Here is a 20,100-nt window from a genome sequence, read left to right as displayed (position 1 = left end):
TGGTGTCTTGGAAGCCACGTTCAAGGAGAAAGGAGTCGTCAGCTGTGCCAAAAGCTAAGTGAGGTCACTGGTTAGCAACATGAAGGTCATCGGTGACAGTAGTTCTGATGGAGTGGTGTGAGTGACAGTCTGCCTGGAGAGGGTTTAAGAGAGACTAGGAAGAAAGAAACTGAGATGTGGCATGTCTGTACACTGATGAGAAAGATGTAGCAGAGAAGGGATGTCCTTAAGTAGGCCAAAGGGGTATAGTGCACACATCGACAGCTTGACCTCTCATTAGCGTATGGTTACTTCATTCACCACAGGACAAAGCAGAACATCAGGCACAGATACAGGGAGGAAGCAGGGGTTGTTTGGAAATTCTCTTCTGATTGCTTTGATTTTCTATGAAACAGGAGACAAGAGCAGCTAAGAGTAAGGCTTGAGAAAAAGAAGGTAGGAGACAGTCATCCAGGAGAGCAGGAGAGTGAGGAGACAAGGGAAAAAATGAAATACGATGGCCAGGCAACAATAAGGACCTACTTGGGGTCCTTAGACAAACAAGCATCATGGGAAGTCCCTGGCCCAGTGGTTTGGGCTCTCTGTTCCCACCGCAGATGGCATGGGTTCTAATCCTGGCTGGGAAACTAAGATACAGGAAGTTGCACAGCATGGCCAAAAGAAAAAAGAAAACAACCCCAAAACATCACAATCCCCAAATGCCTCCCTAAAGATATGTTTACATGATTAAAAGGTAATGAGTAAAATGAGAAATATCTGTAAAAACTTCATGAAGTCAGGAACCCTATCTGTGCACTCAGGCTTATTTCAGGAATATGCTTTGTAGAGCACAGATCCTCAACAGATAGTTGCTGAATGAACATACAAAGGGTGTTGCAAGTAGGAAACCAAAAAGGCTGACTCTAAAAATAAAGAATGTATACATTTTAGGCATTTTATATATATATATATATATATATACACACACACACACACACACACACCCAGTATGCTACTGGAGATCAGTGGAGAAATAACTCCAGAAAGAAAGAACAGATGGAGCCAAAGCAAAAACCACACCCAGTCGTGGATGTGACTTGTGATGGAAGTAGAGTCCAATGCTGTAAATAGCAATATTGCATAGGAACCTGGAATGTTAGGTCCATGAATCAAGGCAAATTGGAAGTGGTCAAACAGGAGATGCTAAGAGTGAACATCGACATTTTAGGAATCAGCAAACTAAAATGGACTGGAATGGGTGACTTTAACTCAGATGACCATTACATCTACTACTGAGGGCAAGAATCCCTTAGAAGAAATGGAGTAGCCATCATGGTCAACAAAAGAGTCCAACATGCAGTACTTGGATGCAATCTCAAAAATGACAGAATGATTTCTGTTCATTTCCAAGGCAAACCATTCGATATCACAGTAATCCAAGTCTATGCCCCGACCAGTAATATTGAAGAAGCTGAAGCTGAATAGTTCTATGAAGAGCTACAAAACCTTCTAGAACTAACACCCAAAAAAGATGTCCTTTTTATTATAGGGGACTGGAATGCAAAAGTAGAAAGAAAAGAAACACCTGGAGTAACAGGCAAATTTGGCCTTGGAGTACAGAATGAAGCAGGGCAAAGGCTAATAGAGTTTTGCTAAGAGAACACACTGGTCATAGCAAACACCTTCTTCCAGTAACACAAGAGAAGACTCTACACATGGACATCACCAGATGGTCAATACTGAAATCAGACTGATTATATTCTTTGTAGCCAAAGATGAAGAAGCTCTATACAGTCAGCAAAAACAAGACCAGGAGCTGACTGTGGCTTATTGCCAAATTTGGAGAAGGCAATGGCACCCCACTCCAGTACTCTTGCCTGGAAAATCCCATGGACAGAGGAGCCTGGTAGGCTGCAGTCCATGGGGTCGCTGGGAGTCAGACACGACTGAGCGACTTCACTTTCACTTTTCACTTTCATGCATTGGAGAAGGAAATGGCAACCCACTCTAGTGTTCTTGCCTGGAGAATCCCAGGGATGGGGGAGCCTGGTGGGCTGCCGTCTATGGGGTCGCACAGAGTTGGACACGACTGAAGCGACTTAGCAGCAGCAGCAGCAGCAGCATTGCCAAATTCAGACTTAAATTGAAGAAAGTAGGGAAAACCACTAGATCATTCAGGTATGACCTAAATAAAATCCCTTATGATCATATAGTGGAAGTGACAAATAGATTCAAGGGATTAGATCTGATAGACAGAGTGCCTGAAGAACTATGAACAGAGGTTCATGACATTGTACATGAGGCAGTGATCAAGACCATCCCCAAGAAAAAGAAATGCAAAAAGCCAAAATGGTTGTCTGAGGAGGCCTTACAAATAGCTATGAAAAGAAGGGAAGCAAAAGGCAAAGGAGAAAAGGTATACCCTTTTGAAAAGGGTTTACCCATTTGAATGCAGAGTTCCAAAGAATAGCAAGGAGAGATAAGAAAGGCTTCCTCTGTGGTCAATGCAAAGAAATAGAGGAAAACAATAGAATGGGAAAGAGTAGAGATCTATTCAAGAAAATTAGAGATACCAAGGGAACATTTCATGCAAAAACAAGCACAATAAAGGAAATAAATGGTATTGTCCTAACAGAAGCAGAAATATTAAGAAGAGGTGGCAAGGCTGCCATCTATGGGGTCGCACAGAGTCGGACACGACTAACGCGATGCAGCAGCAGCAGCAGCATACAAAAAAGATCTTCACGACCCAGATAATCACAATAGTGTGATCACTGAACTAGGGCCAGACATCCTGGAATGAAAAAAGTGGGCCTTAGGAAGTATCACTATGAAAAAAGCTAGTGGAGGTGATGGAATTCCAGCTGAGCTTTTTGAAATCCTAAAAGATGATGCTGTGAAAGTGCTGCACTCAATATGCCAGCAAATTTGGACAACTCAGCAGTGGCCACAGGACTGGAAAAGGTCAGTTTTCATTCCAATCCCAAAGAAAGGCAATGCCAAAGAATGCTCAGACTACTGCACAATTGCACTTATCTCACACGCTAGCAAAGTAATGCTCAAAAGTCTCCAAGCCAGGCTTCAACAGTACGTGAACCCTGAACTTCCAGATGTTCAAGCTGGTTTTAGAAAAGGCAGAGGAACCAGAGATCAAATTGCCAACATCTGTTGGATCATTGAGAAAGGAAGAGAGTTTCAGAAAAACATCTATTTCTGCTTTCTTGACTATGCCAAAGCCTTTGACTGTGTGGATCACAATAAACTGTGGAAAATTCTGAAAGAGATGGGAATACCAGACCCGACCTGCCTCCTGAGAAATCTGTATGCAGGTCAAGAAGCAACAGTTAGAACTGGACATGGAACAATAGACTGGTTCCAAATAGGAAAAGGAGTACATCAAAGCTGTATATTGGCACCCTGTTATTTAACTTATATGCAGAGTACATCATGAGAAAGACTGGGCTGGATGAAGCACAAGCTGGAATCAAGATTGCCAGGAGAAATATCAATAACCTCAGATATGCAGATGACACCACACTTATGGCAGAAAGCGAAGAAGAACTAAAGAGTCTCTTAATGAAAGTGAAAGAAAAGAGTGAACAAGTTGGCTTAAAGCTCAACATTCAGAAAACAAAGATCATGGCATCTGGTCCCATCACTTCATAGCAAATAGATGGAGAAACAGTGGAAACAGTGGTAGACTTAATTTTGGGGGGCTCCAAAATCACTGCAGATGGTGACTGCAGCCATGAAATTAAAAGACGCTTACTCCTTGGAAGAAACATTATGACCAACCTAGATAGCATTATTAAAAAGCAGAGACATTACTTTGTCAACAAAGGTCTGTCTAGTCAAGGCTATGGGTTTTCCAGTGGTCATGTATGGATGTGAGAGATGGACTGTAAAGAAAGCTGAGTGCTGAAGAATTGATGTTTTTGAATTGTGGTGTTGGAGAAGACTCTTGAGAGTCCCTTGGACTGCAAGGAGATCCAACCAGTCCATCCTAAAGGAAATCAGTCCTGAATTGGAAGGACTGATGTTGAAGCTGAAACTCCAGTACCTTGAAGGCAGGAAGAGAAGGAGATGACAGAGGATGAGATGGCTGGATGGCATCACCGACTCAATGGACATAAGTTTGGGTAAACTCCGGGAGTTGGTGATGGACAGGGAGGCCTGGCGTGCTGCAGCACACGAGGTCACAAAGAGTTGGACACGACTGAGCGACTGAACTGAACTAAACTGGACTATACAATCCATGCTATTCTCCAGGCCAGAGTACTGGAGTGTGTAGATGCTCCCTTCTCCAAGGGATCTTTCCAACCCAGGGATCAAACCCAGGTCTCCCACATTGGAGGCAGATTTTTTACCAACTGAGCCACCGGGGAAGCTCCCAACATGTTCTCTATTACAAAACAACTGACGTTAACTTTTTGCAAGGGAGAAATATCAATAACCTCAGAAATTTACATATAAAGGAAATATCCATCTCTGTATCAGTAAGAGACAGAAAACTCTGTATCACAAGAGACTCTTTTCAAGGGAGAAAGCAACAACTTACATCTTTTCCTGGTAATCTCCCCATACTGCCTCCTATCCCTAACCCTTTTCTTTTGCCTTTAGTTGAAATGGTATTTAACCCAGTGGCTTAGACCATCTAGGGGAGTTACTCACTACTTTCCCCTGGGTATCTCCCAGGTATACATGAGGTATATGTGCTAATAAATTTCCTTTAAAAAAAAAAAAAAAAAAAGCAATGGGTAGAAAAGGTGGCTGTACATTGTTCCTCCCAATTCCTATATGAGGACTCTCTTTTGTTGTTATTGAAGTGCATCTATTTTTTTCACAGCGTGTATTACCATCTGACTTACTTTGTTTTCATTACTTAGTGGTTTGTCTCTCATTACTCCAGAAGGGCAGAGGTTTTAGGTAAAAAATAGAAACAAAAAACCAAGTACAGCATCTTAAGCAGGTTCCCTGGTGTGTGTTTCCTCCCTCCCTTCTTATTTCTCTTCTTCCTACAAGTATGTATAAGGCACTTACTATGTACCGGGTACTATTCTAAGCACTGGAGATACAGTGGGGAATAAAACACATAAAAATCTCTGCCCTTATGAAGCAAACACTCTAGTGGTGAGAGATAAACCGTTAAAAAAACACAAAGCATTGTCTTATGGAGATAAGTACTATGGAAAAAATAAATAAATATACCTTAAAAATGCATATTATTAAGTGAAAGAAAACAATCTGAAAAGACTACATACTGTATGTATTTTGGAAGAAGCGAAATTATGGAGAGAGTGAAAAGATCAGTGGTCACCAAGGGTTTGGAGGGAGGAGGGAGAGATGAACAGAAGGAACACAGTGAATTATTAAGGCAGTGGAACTATTCAGTATGATACATGTCATTATACATTTGTCCAGCTGCATAAAGTATTACACAAAGAATGAGCCCTGATGTAAACTATGGACTTAAGTTCATGTTACCAATACAGTCTCATCATCATAACAAACATACTTTACTATCATAAGATATTAATAAATGGGAACCTGGCAGAGGGAAGTAAGGGATATTTGAGAACTCTGCACTTTCCACTCTTTTCACTATAGACCTGAAACTACTACTAAAAAAAAAAATCTATTAATTAAAACACACACACACAGGACAAGAAGTGCCATGTGAGTGTATGTTGGAGGTGGGGTTGTCTGCCATGGGAGTTTAGAGTCTGTGAGATGAGGGGGTGACTTGAGTGTTCTGAGCTTCCTAGGGGGACAGAGCCACATATTGGGATAAATAGTAAATTAAGGTTAGTGATGACAGCCTCAAGACAGAAAGGTGATGAGAATGTGGGAGGGTGGAGGCTTTCTGGGACCCCTTCCTGCTAATGCTGATGATGATGCCATGGTGGGGGCAGTCTTATTTAATGGCAATAGACTTTATGCTCTCCCACAATCTGCAAAATTTATTGCGATTTCTGGCCTATAAAACTGGAGAATATAGCAACCCCCCTGCACGTTCCTCCTTCCTTTTTCAAGTGATAACTAGTGCTTCAATCTGTTCTTAATTTTATATTTGATATTTAAGTTTTATATTTGATATTTGATATTATGGGAGAGTAGCTGTTCCTACCAAGGAAATAGGTCTTGAAGTCTTCACTCTCTTGAGTAGATCTACGTTTATATGAAGGCAAACGTTCCCAGGAGCCGTCTTCACATTTCTTCATAAACTGGTCAAAAAGGAGTTTTAAGTCCTTGCTCCAGCTGGGGTTGGGGAGAGCCCAGTCCTTATGAATGACTTTCTCAGTAGAAAACAACCTCTAAAAGGAGAAAAAGGAGAGTAAAGGAAGGTACGTCCTACTTCATAACATATTCTATTTTCTAAGACTATCTTACTGCTTTTCCTCTTCCCTAAAGCTTGTCATTTTGAAGTGGAAACAAATTTCTAGCATCACCTGGTCCTCCCTCCTTAGGAGGAATGGGAGATTGAGAGGATAAATGATTTGCTCAAAGTCATCCAACTAGCTAGTTGCAGAGTTGGTATTAAGCCCAGGTCTGCAGAGCCCGTTCTTTTTCTCAAACCTTAATGAAGCACAAGTGAGCCAGAAACTGGTGATAAAGAAAGATGAAGGTCAGACAACTTTTCTCTACGTAAAAGGTGCTACCAGTGGGAAACACACAGGAAGCCAGAGCACAGGGGAGAGGTATTCATCTCAGATTGCGTAATCAGGGAGGGGGTCCTTTGACTTGAATCTTCACTAGATTCAATTAGACAAGCAGAAATCAGCCAGACAGAAAGAGTATTGTAGGCAAAGGAATATTGTGTGCAAAGGCAAGGAGACATGAAACAGTTTTGAGGGGCCTTACAACAACCATATGAAGTATGTACTAATTATATCCCCATTTTATAGATGATGAAACTAGGAGCTCAGGACTTACCTGGTGTCCAGTGATTAAGAGTCTGCCTTCTAATGCAGGGGACTTGGGTTTGATCCCTGGTTGGGGAACTAAGAACCCACATGCTGAGGGGCAACCATGATAGTGGACTGCAATGAGAAGCCCTGCAATAGTGCGCTAGAACTAGGAGAAGCCCTGTGTGCTGCTGAAGACCAGTGCAGTCAACAAACAAGTAAATAACAAATAAAAGAAACAAGGCCTCAAGGAAGTTTGGCATTGTTTCAGTACAAGGGGAGGAGCAAGGGCCTGACTGTGGGATGCTTCCACATTAAGTTAACTGGTTTGAATTGCATCTGCAGTGCTCTTGGTGGGATTTTAAACGAGGGAGTGACAAGATGAGATTTGGTCATAATATGAAAGATAGGGAGAGTGATTTCAAAATTGGAATTAGAGGGCCTTGTTCGGAAGCTACTGGAGTAACTCAGCTGAAAAATTATGAGTGCATGAAGCAGAACTGGTGACTATGTGGATAAAGGAGAGTGAGGGAAGAGGAAAAATACCAGAGCTAATCCCAGGTTTCTGAACTATGCAACAAAGTCAGTGAAAGAGCTAAATGTTCTTTCAGAAAGAGAACAGAAAGACAACACAAAGAAAGAGGAGGAGGAGGTTGGAGGAGAAAAGTTCTCCTTTGTGGTGTCACAATAACCACAGCTTCCACCAGTGCCATCTCCCTGTAGCATTCAGCACTGCTACCACACCTGTGCCCACGCAGAAGGTGGAAAGGTGCAGCGGCCCTGGAGGATGAGGGACAAAGTGTCGCCTGCAAAGGAGCTGAACAAAGCAAATGTCCACAGGTACCACAAAGGAAAATCAGTTACTGTGACTTGTGCAGAAGTCCTAGAACATTAAGATTGCAGAAGCTATCACATCTGTAGTATTCTACTTCCAGTCACCCTTACCAAGTCATTCAGATTCAAAGTACCTACAACACTTGGACTACACCCAGCATACAGGGAGGTACACTTACTGTGATGGAATAACCAGCCAAATAGGCTTCTGCTGACCTCAGGGTTGGGTCCTGATCAAATGGTAAGAATTTAGGGAGCCTGTCTTAAGAACTCTATGGAACTAAAAACTTTCTAGCTATAAAAAAGTCTTGACTTCATGAGGGGAAATATGAGTACGACTGAGACTACTCCACTCCCTAGCCCAATACTTGTACCTTTGTTTTTTTTTTTTTTTCTATGGTTTTGGATTGGCTTGTCCCTTCAGATTTTCAGCTCAAAAATTTTGGTAAGGAAAGAAAAGAAAAACAAAAAAAACTTTAACCCATGTATTATCTCTTCATATTAATATAACTAATGGTAAAATTTTGATATATTTCCTCCAAATTTTTGTAACTTTTCTTAGTATACTTGTAATCTCAGTAAGAAATATAATTTTCCCTTTTACCTCATCACTTAAAATTCTTTAGTGTTGACTTTCTCATGTCCTTAATCTGTTATCACCATTTTCAACAGCAGAAAAATAGTCCTTTAAAATGATATACTATATTTTACTCAACCATTTAAATTGTACATGTAAATTGTTTCCAATCTTTTGCTGCTTTAAATGAAAAGGACCATTGGAACATTATGAATATGGTATTTTCTCTACTTTGGATTATTTCCTTAGAATTTAGTTCCAATTGTGTAGTTTTTAAAGTACATAAATTCTGCAAGTAACATAACAGACACAATTAGTCATAATTAGTGTATATTTACCAATACTTGTCGATTGAGAGATAGTATAGGATGTGTAAGCTTTGGAGTTCTGAATTTGAGTTTACCTCATCTATAGTTTTCCTTCAAAATAAGAAACTCTAGGTTTGATCAGTTCTAGCATCCTTTTACGGACCAGTGCGATAGAGATAATAGAAGACTTCTAGGAATTAGAATGACTTCCTTGATCCTGGGCTCTCCCACCTGACTTTTAAAAATATTTATTTTTAATTGGAGGGTAATTACTTTATAATATTGTGTTGGTTTCTGCCACATATCAACATGAATCAGCCGTAGGTATACATCTGTTCCCTCTCTCTTGAACCTCCCTTCCACCTCCCACCCCATCCCATCCCTCTAGGTTGTCACAGAGCATGGATTTGAGCTCCATGAATCTTACAGCAAATTCTCACCATCTATTTTACATATGATAATGTATATGTTGCAATGTTATTCTCAATTCGTCTCATCCTCTCCTTTCTCTACCGTGTTCACAAGTTTGTTCTTTATGTCTGTGTCTCCTTGGGTGCCCTGCAAGTAGGTTCATCAGTACCATCTTTCTAGATTCCATCTATATGTGTTATTACATATTTGTTTTTCTCTTTCTGACTTACTTCACTCTGTAAAACAGGCTCTAGGTTCATCTACCTCATTAGAACTGACTTAAATACATTCCTTTTTATAGCTAAGTAGTATTCCATTGTTACATGTACCACAGCTTCTTTATCCATTCATCTGTTGATGGACACCAAGGTTGCTTCCATGTCCTGATATTGTAAATGGTGCTGCAGTGAACATTAGGGTACATGTGTCTTTTTCAGTTATGGTTTCCTTCAGGGTATATGCCTGATTGCTGGGTCATATGGTAGTTTTATTCCTAGTTTTTTTAGGGAACCTCCATACTGTTCTCCATAGTGTCTGTATCAATTCACATTCCATCAACAGTGCAAGAGGGTTCCTTTTCTCTACACCCCCTCTAGCATTCACTGTTTGTAGATTTTTTTGATGGCCATTCCAACCGGTGAAAGGTGACACCTCATTGTAATTTTGATTTGCCTTTCTTTAATACTGAGCAATGTTGAGCATCTTTTCACGTGTTTATTAGCCATCTGTATGTCTTCTTTGGAAAAATATCTCTTCAGGTCTTCTGCCCACTTTTTGATTGGATTGTTTGTTTTTCTGGTATGGAGCTGCAATAGCTGTTGATATATTTTAGAGATTAATCCTTTGTCAGTTGTTTCATTTGCCATTGTTTTCTTCCATTCTGAGGGCTGTCTTTTCACCTTGTTAATAGTTTCCTTCACTGTGCAAAAGCTTTTAAGTTTAAGTAGGTCCTATTTATTTATTTTTGTTTTTATTTCCATTACTCTAGGAGGTGGATCATAGAGGATCTTGCTGTGATTTGTGTCAGAGTGTTCTGCCTATGTTTCCTCTAAGAGTTTTATAGTTTCTAGTCTTATATATAGGTCTTTAATTCCTTTTGAATTTATTTTTGTGTATGGTGTTAGGAAGTATTTTAATTTCAGTGTTTTACATGTACCTGTCCAGTTTTCCCAGCACCACTTATTGAAGATATTGTCTTTTCTCAATTGTATATTCTTTTTTTTTTTGGACTTGATTCTGTTTACTGACTTCTTTTATTTTATTTTATTTAACTTTACAATATTGTATTGGTTTTGCCATATATCAAAATGAATTGGTCACAGGTACTTATGTGTTCCCCATCCTGAACCCTCCTCCCTCCTCCCTCCCCATACCATCCCTCTGGGTCATCCCAGTGCATCAGCCCCAAGCATCCAGTATCCTGCATCGAACCTGGACTGGGGCATACACACTGAGGAAACCAGAATTGAAAGAGACACGTGTACCCCAGTGTTCATCACAGCACTGTTTATAATAGCCAGGATATGGAAGCAATCTAGATGTCCATCAGCAGATGAATGGATAAGAAAGCTGTGGTACATATACACAATGAAGCATTACTCAGCCATTAAAAAGAATACATTTGAATCAGTTCTAATGAGGTGGATGAAACTGGAGCCTATTATACAGAGTGGAGTAAGCCAGAAAGAAAAACACCAATACAGTATACTAATGCATATATATGGAATTTAGAAAGATGGTAACAATAACCCTGTATACGAGACAGCAAAAGAGACACTGATGTATAGAACAGTCTTTTGGACTCTGTGGGAGGGGGCGAGGGTGGGATGATTTGGGAGAATGGCATTGAAATATGTATAATATCAATTGTATATTCTTGCCTCCTTTGTCAAAGATAAGGTGCCTATAGGTGGGTGGATTCATCTCTGGGCTTTCTATCTTGTTCCATTGTTTGTTTTTTGTTTGTTCCATATATTTGTTTTTGTTCCAATGCCATACTGTCCTGATGACTGTAGCTTTGTTGTATAGTTTGAAGTCAGGAAGGTTGACTCCTCCAGTTTCATCCTTCAGTCTCAGGATTACTTTAGCTATTCAGGGTCTTTTGTGTTTCCATACAAATTGTGAAATTATTTGTTCTAGTTCTGTGAAAAATATCATTGGTAGTTTGATAGAATTGCATTGAATTTACAGATTGCTTCAGGTAGCATAGTCATTTTCACAATATTGACTCTTCCAATCCAAGAACATGATATATCTCTCCATCTGTTTGTGTCACCTTTGATTTTTTTTCATCACTGTTTGATAGTTTTCTGCATGCTGAAAACTTTTTGTCTTTTGTCTCTTTAGGTAGACTTTCCTAGGTATTTTATTCTTTTAGTTGCAATGGTGAATAGGATTGTTTCCTTAATTTATCTTTCTGATTTTTCATTGTTAGTGTATAGGAATGCAAGGGAGTTCTGTGTGTTAATTTTACATCCTGCAATATTACTATATTCATTGATTAGCTCTAGTAATTTTCTGGTGGCATCCTTATGGCTTTCTATGTATAGTCTCATTTCATCGGCAAACAGTAAGAGTTTTACTTCTTTTTTTCTAATCTAGATTTCTTTTATTTCTTTTTCTTCTCTGATTGAGAAGCAGCCAGGACTTCCCAAACTACACTGAATAATAGTGGCAAGAGTGGGCACCCTTGTCTTGTTTCTGATTTTAGAGGAAATGTTTTCAGGTCTCACTGTTGAGAATAGTGTTTGCTCTGGGTTTGTTGTATATGGCTTTTATTATGTTGAATATTTTCCTTCCATGCCTACTTTCTGGAGAATAGTTTTTTATGATAAATCGGTGTTCAATTTTATCAAAAGCTTTCTCTGCATCTGTTGAGATGATCATATGGTTTTTATCTTTCAATCTGTTAATATGGTATATCACATTGATTTGTATATACTGAAGAATCCTTGCATCCCTGGAATAAAGCCCACTTGACCATGATGTATGATCTTTTAAATGTGTTGTTCAATTCTGTTTAGAATTTTTGTATCAAAGTTCATTGGTGATATTAGCCTGTAATTTTCTTTTTTTGTAGCATCTTTGTCTGATTTTGGTATCAGGGTGATGGTGGCCTCATAGAATGAGTTTAGGAGTTTCTCCTGTCTGATTTTAACTTTGAAGTCTGAGGGGGTTCAGATGAACGTAACAAGCTTTTTTCCCCCCTTTTTTAGGGCCACACTGTATGGCATGTGGGATCTTAGTTCCCCGACCAGGGATGGAACCTACGTCCCCTGCAGTGGAAGTGTGGAATCTTAGCCACTGGACTGCCAGGGAAGTCCTGCAACAAACTTTTTTGAGTCCTACTATATGCTCTGGTTCTGGGCCAGGTACAGGTAACATAAAGAAAGAAGACTTAGATCCGGTCCTCAAGTGCTTGTAGCCTTGAGTGTGAAAAATGCTACAACAGAAGTAGATACAGATGCAGAAGAAGTGACTTTTAGGTAAAACTTCAAAAAGATGAGAACTGATATAGGTGGTTTCTAAAGGATGAAAAGTTCACTAAAGAAACAACAGGCAGGCTGCTCCAAGCAAAGGCAGAGAAATATGGGGAAATGCTAGGATTTCAGTCTTTATGGCTGAAAGGTACAAAGAGAACAGTAGCAAGATGGGGATGGCACAACAGAAGAGGGGTGACACTATAGTGGCTCTTTGGCTTTAACGAAAGCTTAGATTTCATCTTCTAGGTTAATGTTTCAAAAGGTCAATAGGAAAGACGATTTTAGGTACAACAATACAACAATAAGGCGTGTATTTTAAAATTAATATTATAAAAGGACATAAATAGTGCATCACACTGATTTCGTAAGTGTTATTGCCTAGGATGAAGCTATTTAAAGAAAAGAAGTCTGTAAAGAATCATGAAGAATACAAGCCAATTGAGTAGCAAAGTACTTTTTTTCCATTATGGAGTGCCTTAGGGAGTTTTAAGCAAAGCAGTAGCATGAACTGAGGTTTTAGAAAGCTCCCTCTGATGTAAAGGATAAACTGTAAGGTGAGAAGCAATGGTAAGGAAACCAGTTAAAAGACTGTTGCAGAGATTCAGGAGAAATATGGTCAGAAGCTGAACTAGGTAGAAAGGAATGAAAAAGATTTAAGAGATATCTAGGATATTGGGACCAAGGGTTGTAGAGACTGACTGATCATGGGAGAAGAGAAAGTAGAAATCAGTCAGATCAGTCGCTCAGTCGTGTCTGACTCTTTGCGACCCCATGAATCGCAGCACGCCAGGCTTCCCTGTCCATCACCAACTCCCGGAGTTCACTCAAACTCAGGTCCATCGAGTCAGTGATGCCATCCAGCCATCTCATCCTCTGTCGTCCCCTTCTCCTCCTGCCCTCAATCCCTCCCAGCATCAGAGTCTTTTCCAATGAGTCAACTCTTCACATGAGGTGGCCAAAGTATTGGAGTTTCAGCTTTAGCATCATTCCTTCCAAAGAAATCCCAGGGCTGATCTCCTTCACAATGGACTGGTTGGATCTCCTTGCAGTCCAAGGGACTCTCAAGAGTCTTCTCCAACACCACAGTTCAAAAGCATCAATTCTTCGGCGCTCAGCCTTCTTCACAGTCCAACTCTCACATCCATACATGACCACAGGAAAAACCATAGCCTTGACTAGACGAACCTTTGTTGGCAAAGTAATGTCTCTGCTTTTGAATATGCTATCTAGGTTGGTCAGAATTGGATAATTCCTGACTTGTGGTTTGAAGACTGGAGTGGACAGAAGGAAAAGAAAGAGGAGGTTTTTGTTAATGTTTGTGTGAATGTCAGGAGATGGAAAGTAGGAATGGAACCATTAATTTTAGTTTGGGGAATGTTGAGTTTGGGACCACAGATGAACACTATGATATTGTGGGAAATAAAAATAATGAAAGTTTCAGTTCAAGGAGATGAGAACTAAGTGATACTTAGAAGCAAAGGTACCTATAAATTCACAGCACAGACTCTGTGCATGAGGGATAAATGTTAGGGATAATCACTACTTTTTGTTGCCCTGAATAGGGGAAAGGTCTTGCTAGATGTTTGATTATGTGTGTTTCAAGTGGGGCTTAAGTTACAACTTTTTAATGTATCTCCTTTTAAGATTAAGTTACTGGACCAAAAGAGGCATGATTTGTAAAGCCTATAAATACTACTGTTACGAAGCCCATAAATATTGTTAAATATTCCCAACATAGACTACCAGACACCAACATATAAAGAAATGAATCTATCTTTGTTGTGAGATTAGCACAGGACATTTTTCTTTTCCAGTGTGTAAGATGGTGGTATGGTTCAGTCCCTAAGTCACGTCTGACTGTATGACCTCATGGACTACAGCATGCCAGGCTCCTCTGTCCTCCATATCTCCTGGAGTTTGCTCAAGCTCATGTCCACTGAGTTAGTGATGACACAGGATTAATAACGGATCTGCACTCTTTATTCTTTAAAAGTAAGTTGGCTGGGCTCTGGTTCTAAGGGAAATGCCATAAAGCCCATGTTGTTGTCTCTGGAGAGCTTGAGTGGGTGGTTGGGCCATGTCCTACCACATTGGCTTGCTTGCCTGTTGGGGAGCAGGGCATTGCAGCAGCATTCTCTCAGCCTCAGTATTTGGTAAACAGAGGCCCCAGTGAGAAGAAATTTGCCAAATTGGCTGGCTTCATCAGTATCATGAATAACATTCAGAAATAGTGATTTAAATTCACTACCCAACTATAGTTGAATCTACAGTCTACCCAGGGATTTATACCCAGGGTCAACTTGCAATCATGCTGGGAGAAACTGACTGCAGAGCCTTGTTGACAAGCTACATAAATACAAAGAAAACATTGTGTGATGTGATTCTTATGGTCCAGGAATGAAAGGTACCTCATCATGTTGTCCTTGGTGCAGCCAGTCATTTTTTTAAACTTTATGCTCACAACTCACATGCTTGAATCACAGACCTTTGAAATAGAACTCAAAGCTGCTGCATCTGACATTATCAAATAACTTGTGGAATTTGCTTATACCATGAGAATTTCTGTGAATAGCAACAATGTTCAGTCTTTGTTAGATGCAGCAAACTAGTACCAGACTGAACCTGTGAAGAAAATTTGATTTCTTTTCTTGGCTGTGCTGGGTCTTTGTTGCTACATGTGGGCTTTCTCTAGTTGCAGCTAGTGGGGGCTACTCTTTAGTTGAGGTAAGCAGGGCTTCTCATTGCGATGGCTTCTCTTGTTGCACAGCATGGGCTCCAGGGTGCTTGGGCTTCAATAGCTGTGGCATGTGGGTTCAGAACTTGTAGCTTGCAGACTCCAGAGCATGGGCTCAATTACCCCATGGCATGTGGAATCATCCCTGAGCAGGGATCAAACCCATGTCCCCTGCATTAGCAGGCAGATTCTTAACCACTGGACACCAGGGAAGTTTGTGTGTTGATTTTTTGGAAGAACAAGCTGATGCTTCAAACTGTCTCAGTTTAAGTGTGCTAGCAGAGTGTCTAGACTGTCCCGAATTAAAAGAAATAGCAGATGACTTTATTCATCAGCATTTTATTGAACTGTATAAAATTGATGAATGTCTGCAACTTGATGCCAAGCGAGTTACACATCTCCTCAACCAGGACACTCTGACTGTGAGAGCAGAGGATCAGGCTTCCCTGGTGGCTCAAACAGTAAAGAATCCACCTGCAATGCTGGAGGCCTGGGTTTGATCCCTGTGTTGGGAAGATCCCCTGGAGAAGGGCATGGCAACCCACTCCAGTATTCTTGCCTGGAGAATTCCATGGACAGAGGAGCCTGGCGGGTAACAGTCCATGGGGTCACAAATAGTCGGACACAACTGAGTGACTAAGCACACAGCACACAGTCTGGTGGTTAAAATATGGTGAACCTAATCGGCAGCCATTTATGGCTGACATCCTTGTTATGGGCTTCCCTGGTAGCTCAGCTGGTAAAGATCCGCCTGCAATGCAGGAGACCCCAGTTCGATTCCTGGGTCAGGAAGATCTGCTGGAGAAGGGATAGGCTACCCATTCCAGTATTCTGGCCTGGAGATTTCCATGGACTGTACAGTCCATGGGGTTGCAAAGTGTCGGACACGACTGAGTGACTTTCACTTTTTCTTGTCAAAGTCAGGTTTCCACTTATAACAAAGAATTTAAGTAAAACAGTACAAACTGAACCACTTATTCAAGATAATCCTGAATGCCTTAAGATGGTGATAAGTGGAATGAAGTATCATTTCCTGTCTCTAGAAAATTGAGAAGAACTGGCAGAAGGCAAAAGGCCCAGAAGAAGGAAACATGACTATTGAATAGCCCTATTTGGAGGCTCCCAACCACAGTCTTGTAGATATTTTTTAACCCAACGCTGAAAAGAGAAGCATGTTCTGCATAAGCCTGGGAATGAGCCTATAACTTCAAAATACTCTTTTGATGTCTTTGCTCTTATAAATGGCCCATACTTAATGCTCTTCTGTATACCCAACCCCAAATTTTTAGACTTCTAGTGAAAAATTAAGTAATCGGGGAAATAAATATCAATAAAACATCCTCATTTCATCAATTATTACTTATTCCCTACAGCTAATACCATTAGAATTCCATTACAATACTAATTAATATTTCTATTAAAAGTATCAGCCTTGGACTTCCCTGGTGGTACAGTGGATAAGAATCTGCCTGTCAATGCAGGGGACATGGGTTTGATCCCTGGTCCAGAAAGATCCCACATGCTGCGATGCAACTAAGCCAGTGCATCACAACTACTAAGCCCATGCTAGAGCCTGGGAGCCACAACTACTGAGCCTGTGTGCTGCAATGACTGAAGCCTACACACACTAGAGCCTGTGCTTCACAACAAAAGAAGCCACTGCAATGAGAAGCATGTGCTCTGCAATAACTAATATTAAGTTAATTGTCTTTATTATTTTTAATATTAAAATAATTGGGGAAGCTAATTTTATTGTAAATTATTAGTTACCTTGAATCTTCCAAAGTGAACATTATTTCATTATTCAATTCAAGTAGACTGCTTAATACTAAGTACTGTATAGCAATTGTTTCAAAATTCTTAACATTTTCAGAGATGTTAAAATAGTTTTAACTATCACAAATGGAATCCATTTGTGCGTGTCCTATAAGGGCCTAAAATGATTATTTTCACCTAACTGATCTCCTTCAGAGAGGGCAATTTAAGCAGTACAATTTAATTATCTAGAATTAAGTCAGTATCCTTATAAACTATTATTTTTACATATTCCTTAGATATAGCTAGCGAGAGGCAGCAAATATTTGTATTAATTGCTGAGTAGAAAATGATAAGAAAGAAAATCTTATTTTTTCTAGTAGATAAAGAAATCTTGGATTGCTATACTAAAGTGAAATGATATTGTTCTTGTCTTTGTCCTTTCAGGAAGCCTGCTGAGTCTCCTCTCCCCTACCTGCACCTGTTTTTAAAGTTTTCAAGTGCTTAAAGATAACTTGAAGATAACTAAAAGATAATTTATCTGAATCCAGTGCTCTGTTCTCTTAGTATTGGTGTTTTCAAATTGTAACATGGGAATGACTTATGATATTAATGCCTAATTGCCTAAGTTGAAAAAAAAAAATAAAAACAAGGTACAACAGCTTTTAGTTCATGCTCAAAACAGAGTTGTTCCCTCCTCTATGGACCCTTAGTACTTCCCTTAGTACATTTATTTTAAAATTTTGCACTTTCATTCCTTTCTCCCAAATTAGACTTGAGCTCTCTGAAAGCGTTGTTTCTTATTCATCTTTACAGCATTAGAAACTGATGTCTGGCATATTGTTAGTACTTGATTAATATTAATTGAATATATCAATGAATCAAAACATAGGGATATAAGAACAGGCAATATTTATTTATTGAGAGTCTCTTGGTCAGCAAGGAGATTAAACCAGTCAATACTAAAGGAAATTAACCCTGAATAGTCATTGGAAGGACTGATGCTGAAGCTGAAGCTCCAATACTTTGGCCACCTGATGCAAGAGTCAAGTCATTGGAAAAGACCCTGATCCTAGGAAAGATTCAGGAGGAGGAGGGGGCAACAGAGTATAAGATGGTTGGATGGCATCATCAACTCAATGGACATAAGTCTGGGCAAACCGAAGGGGATTGTGAAGGACAAGGAAGCCTGCTGTGCTACAGTCCATGGAGTCCCAAAGAGTCAGATACAACAGTGACTGAACAACAAAAACAATGGGAGAGTACTAAGGGTACGTAGAGGAGGAAACAGTTCTCCAACAGGCCAGAGTTATTTAGGGCATCCCTGGTGGCCCAGGGGTAAAGAAGCCAATGCAGGAGATGCAGGCGACATCCCTGGAGCAGGAAGATCTGGAGAAGGAAATGGCAACTCACTCCAGTATTCTTGCCTGGGAAGTCCCATGGCCAGAGGAGCCTGGCGGGCTACAGTCCATGGGGTCACAAGAGTCAGACAGGACTTAGCGACTTCACAACAATATTTAATACTAACGCCAGACACTGCTGTTACATACTTGCCTTATCTCATGTAAATCTTGTAACAAGTATTAAATGTGAGGAAACTGATCCTCCTGGTTATTTGCCAGACTGCTTAGGTTCAGATTCCAACTCTACCACGTGTTTTCTTAAGCACGTGACCTTGCTTAAGTCATAACCCTTCTTTATTAGTAGTAGTGGTAATACTTTGACTTGCTGACGCGATTCAAGCATCCTGCACACTGCCTCAAAATCGTGTCACCCTCCTGTCCAGTTTCTTATGGCTTGACTCTCAAGACTGAAAGATCTGGTGACCTTGTTAATACTGATACCTTTTGGAGCTAATGTTAGCTTTCATTCTGAGGTCAGTTGGCTGAGGAAAGGGATAAACAGCTGAACATTACCCCTTATCCGGAGAAGGCAATGGCAACCCACTCCAGTACTCTTGCCTGGAAAATCCCATGGATGGAGGAGCCTGGTAGGCTGCAGTCCATGAGGTCGCTAAGAGTTGGGCACGACTGAGCGACTTCACTTTACTTTTCACTTTCATGCATTGGAGAAGGAAATGGCAACCCACTCCAGTGTTCTTGCCTGGAGAATCCCAGGGATAGAGGAGCCTAGTGGGCTGCTGTCTATGGGGTCACACAGAGTCGGACACGACTGAAGCGACTTAGCACCAGTAGCAGCAGCATACCCCTTTATCACAGGCTAGTTCCTAACGAAAAAGTCCTGCCTTTCTGCCCATTTTCGCTGCCCGGCTACCTGGACTCACCCGCGCGGGTTGCAGATCCGTCGATAGCCGGGGGGCGCCTTCCCGCCGGCCGCGCAGAGCCCAGATCGAGCGAAGTCCCGCGGTGCAGCTCCTCAGCATGGCTTCCAGAAGTAAGGGAGCTGGCTCGCGCCAGCTGAGGTAAAAGCTGACTCGCACACGCAGCTACCCACCCGCCTGCTCTTCCTCTTTAACTGAGGCGCTGTGAGGGCGGGGCCTGGCGCGCCGGTGGGAGGTGTCACGTGTCTCGAAGGGGCAGTGGGAGGGCGGGGCAGTGGGAGGGAGGGGCGTGAAGGCAAGCGCGGCGTCGGTTAAGGCCTTTAGCTGTCCTCCTGCGCCTGAGCCTTTTCTGGGGAAACTGTTTAGACTTGTGAAGGCCACTGGACCGAGGGGAGAACGGCAACAGCGGCCGCGCGGCCTGGGGAGGGCGAGGAGGCCAGAAGTGCGGGTCCGCGACTATGGCTCAGCCCCCCAGCCCGGCACCTAAGCTGGTGAGGATTCGCTGGTCTTTTCCCCATCTCTTGCTGCTGCTGCGGCCGCTGCTAAGTCGCTTCAGTCGTGTCCGACTCTGTGCGACCCCATAGACGGCAGCCAACCAGGCTCCTCCGTCCCTGGGATTCTCCAGGCAAGAACACTGGAGTGGGTCATCTCTTGCTGAAGTGAAGTCGCTCAGTCGTGTCCGACTCTTTGCGACCCCATGGACTGTACCTTATCATGCTCCTCCGTCCATGGGATTTTCCAGCAAGAGTACTGAAGTGGGGTGCCATTTCCTTTTCCAGAGGATCTTCCTGACCCAGGAATCGAACCCAGGTCTCTCCCGCATTGTAGGCAGAC

The 20,100-nt window shown here is 41.4% G+C and overlaps 1 protein-coding gene across 2 annotated transcripts in view; it reads right to left on the bottom strand.

Annotated features, from left to right (window-relative positions):
• The window catches only part of THEM4 (thioesterase superfamily member 4), a 49,319-nt gene extending 29,841 nt beyond the window's left edge, over positions 1-19,478 (bottom strand). For both annotated transcript variants that reach the window (XM_005894976.2, XM_070367077.1), the window contains exons 1-2: positions 19,270-19,478; positions 6,107-6,293 (exon numbers count right to left, since the gene is read on the bottom strand). In XM_005894976.2, coding sequence (XP_005895038.2) covers positions 6,107-6,293; positions 19,270-19,368 — 286 coding nt within the window. In that variant the 5' untranslated portion in view covers positions 19,369-19,478. The remainder of the gene's footprint in view (positions 1-6,106; positions 6,294-19,269) is intronic.
• Positions 19,479-20,100: the final 622 nt, after the last annotated feature.

Source organism: Bos mutus, chromosome 3, assembly GCF_027580195.1.
Source record: "Bos mutus isolate GX-2022 chromosome 3, NWIPB_WYAK_1.1, whole genome shotgun sequence".
NCBI classification, from domain to species: Eukaryota; Metazoa; Chordata; class Mammalia; order Artiodactyla; family Bovidae; genus Bos; species Bos mutus.
The sequence above is the reverse complement of the archived record's forward strand: the minus strand, read 5'-3'. Positions and strand labels throughout refer to the sequence as shown.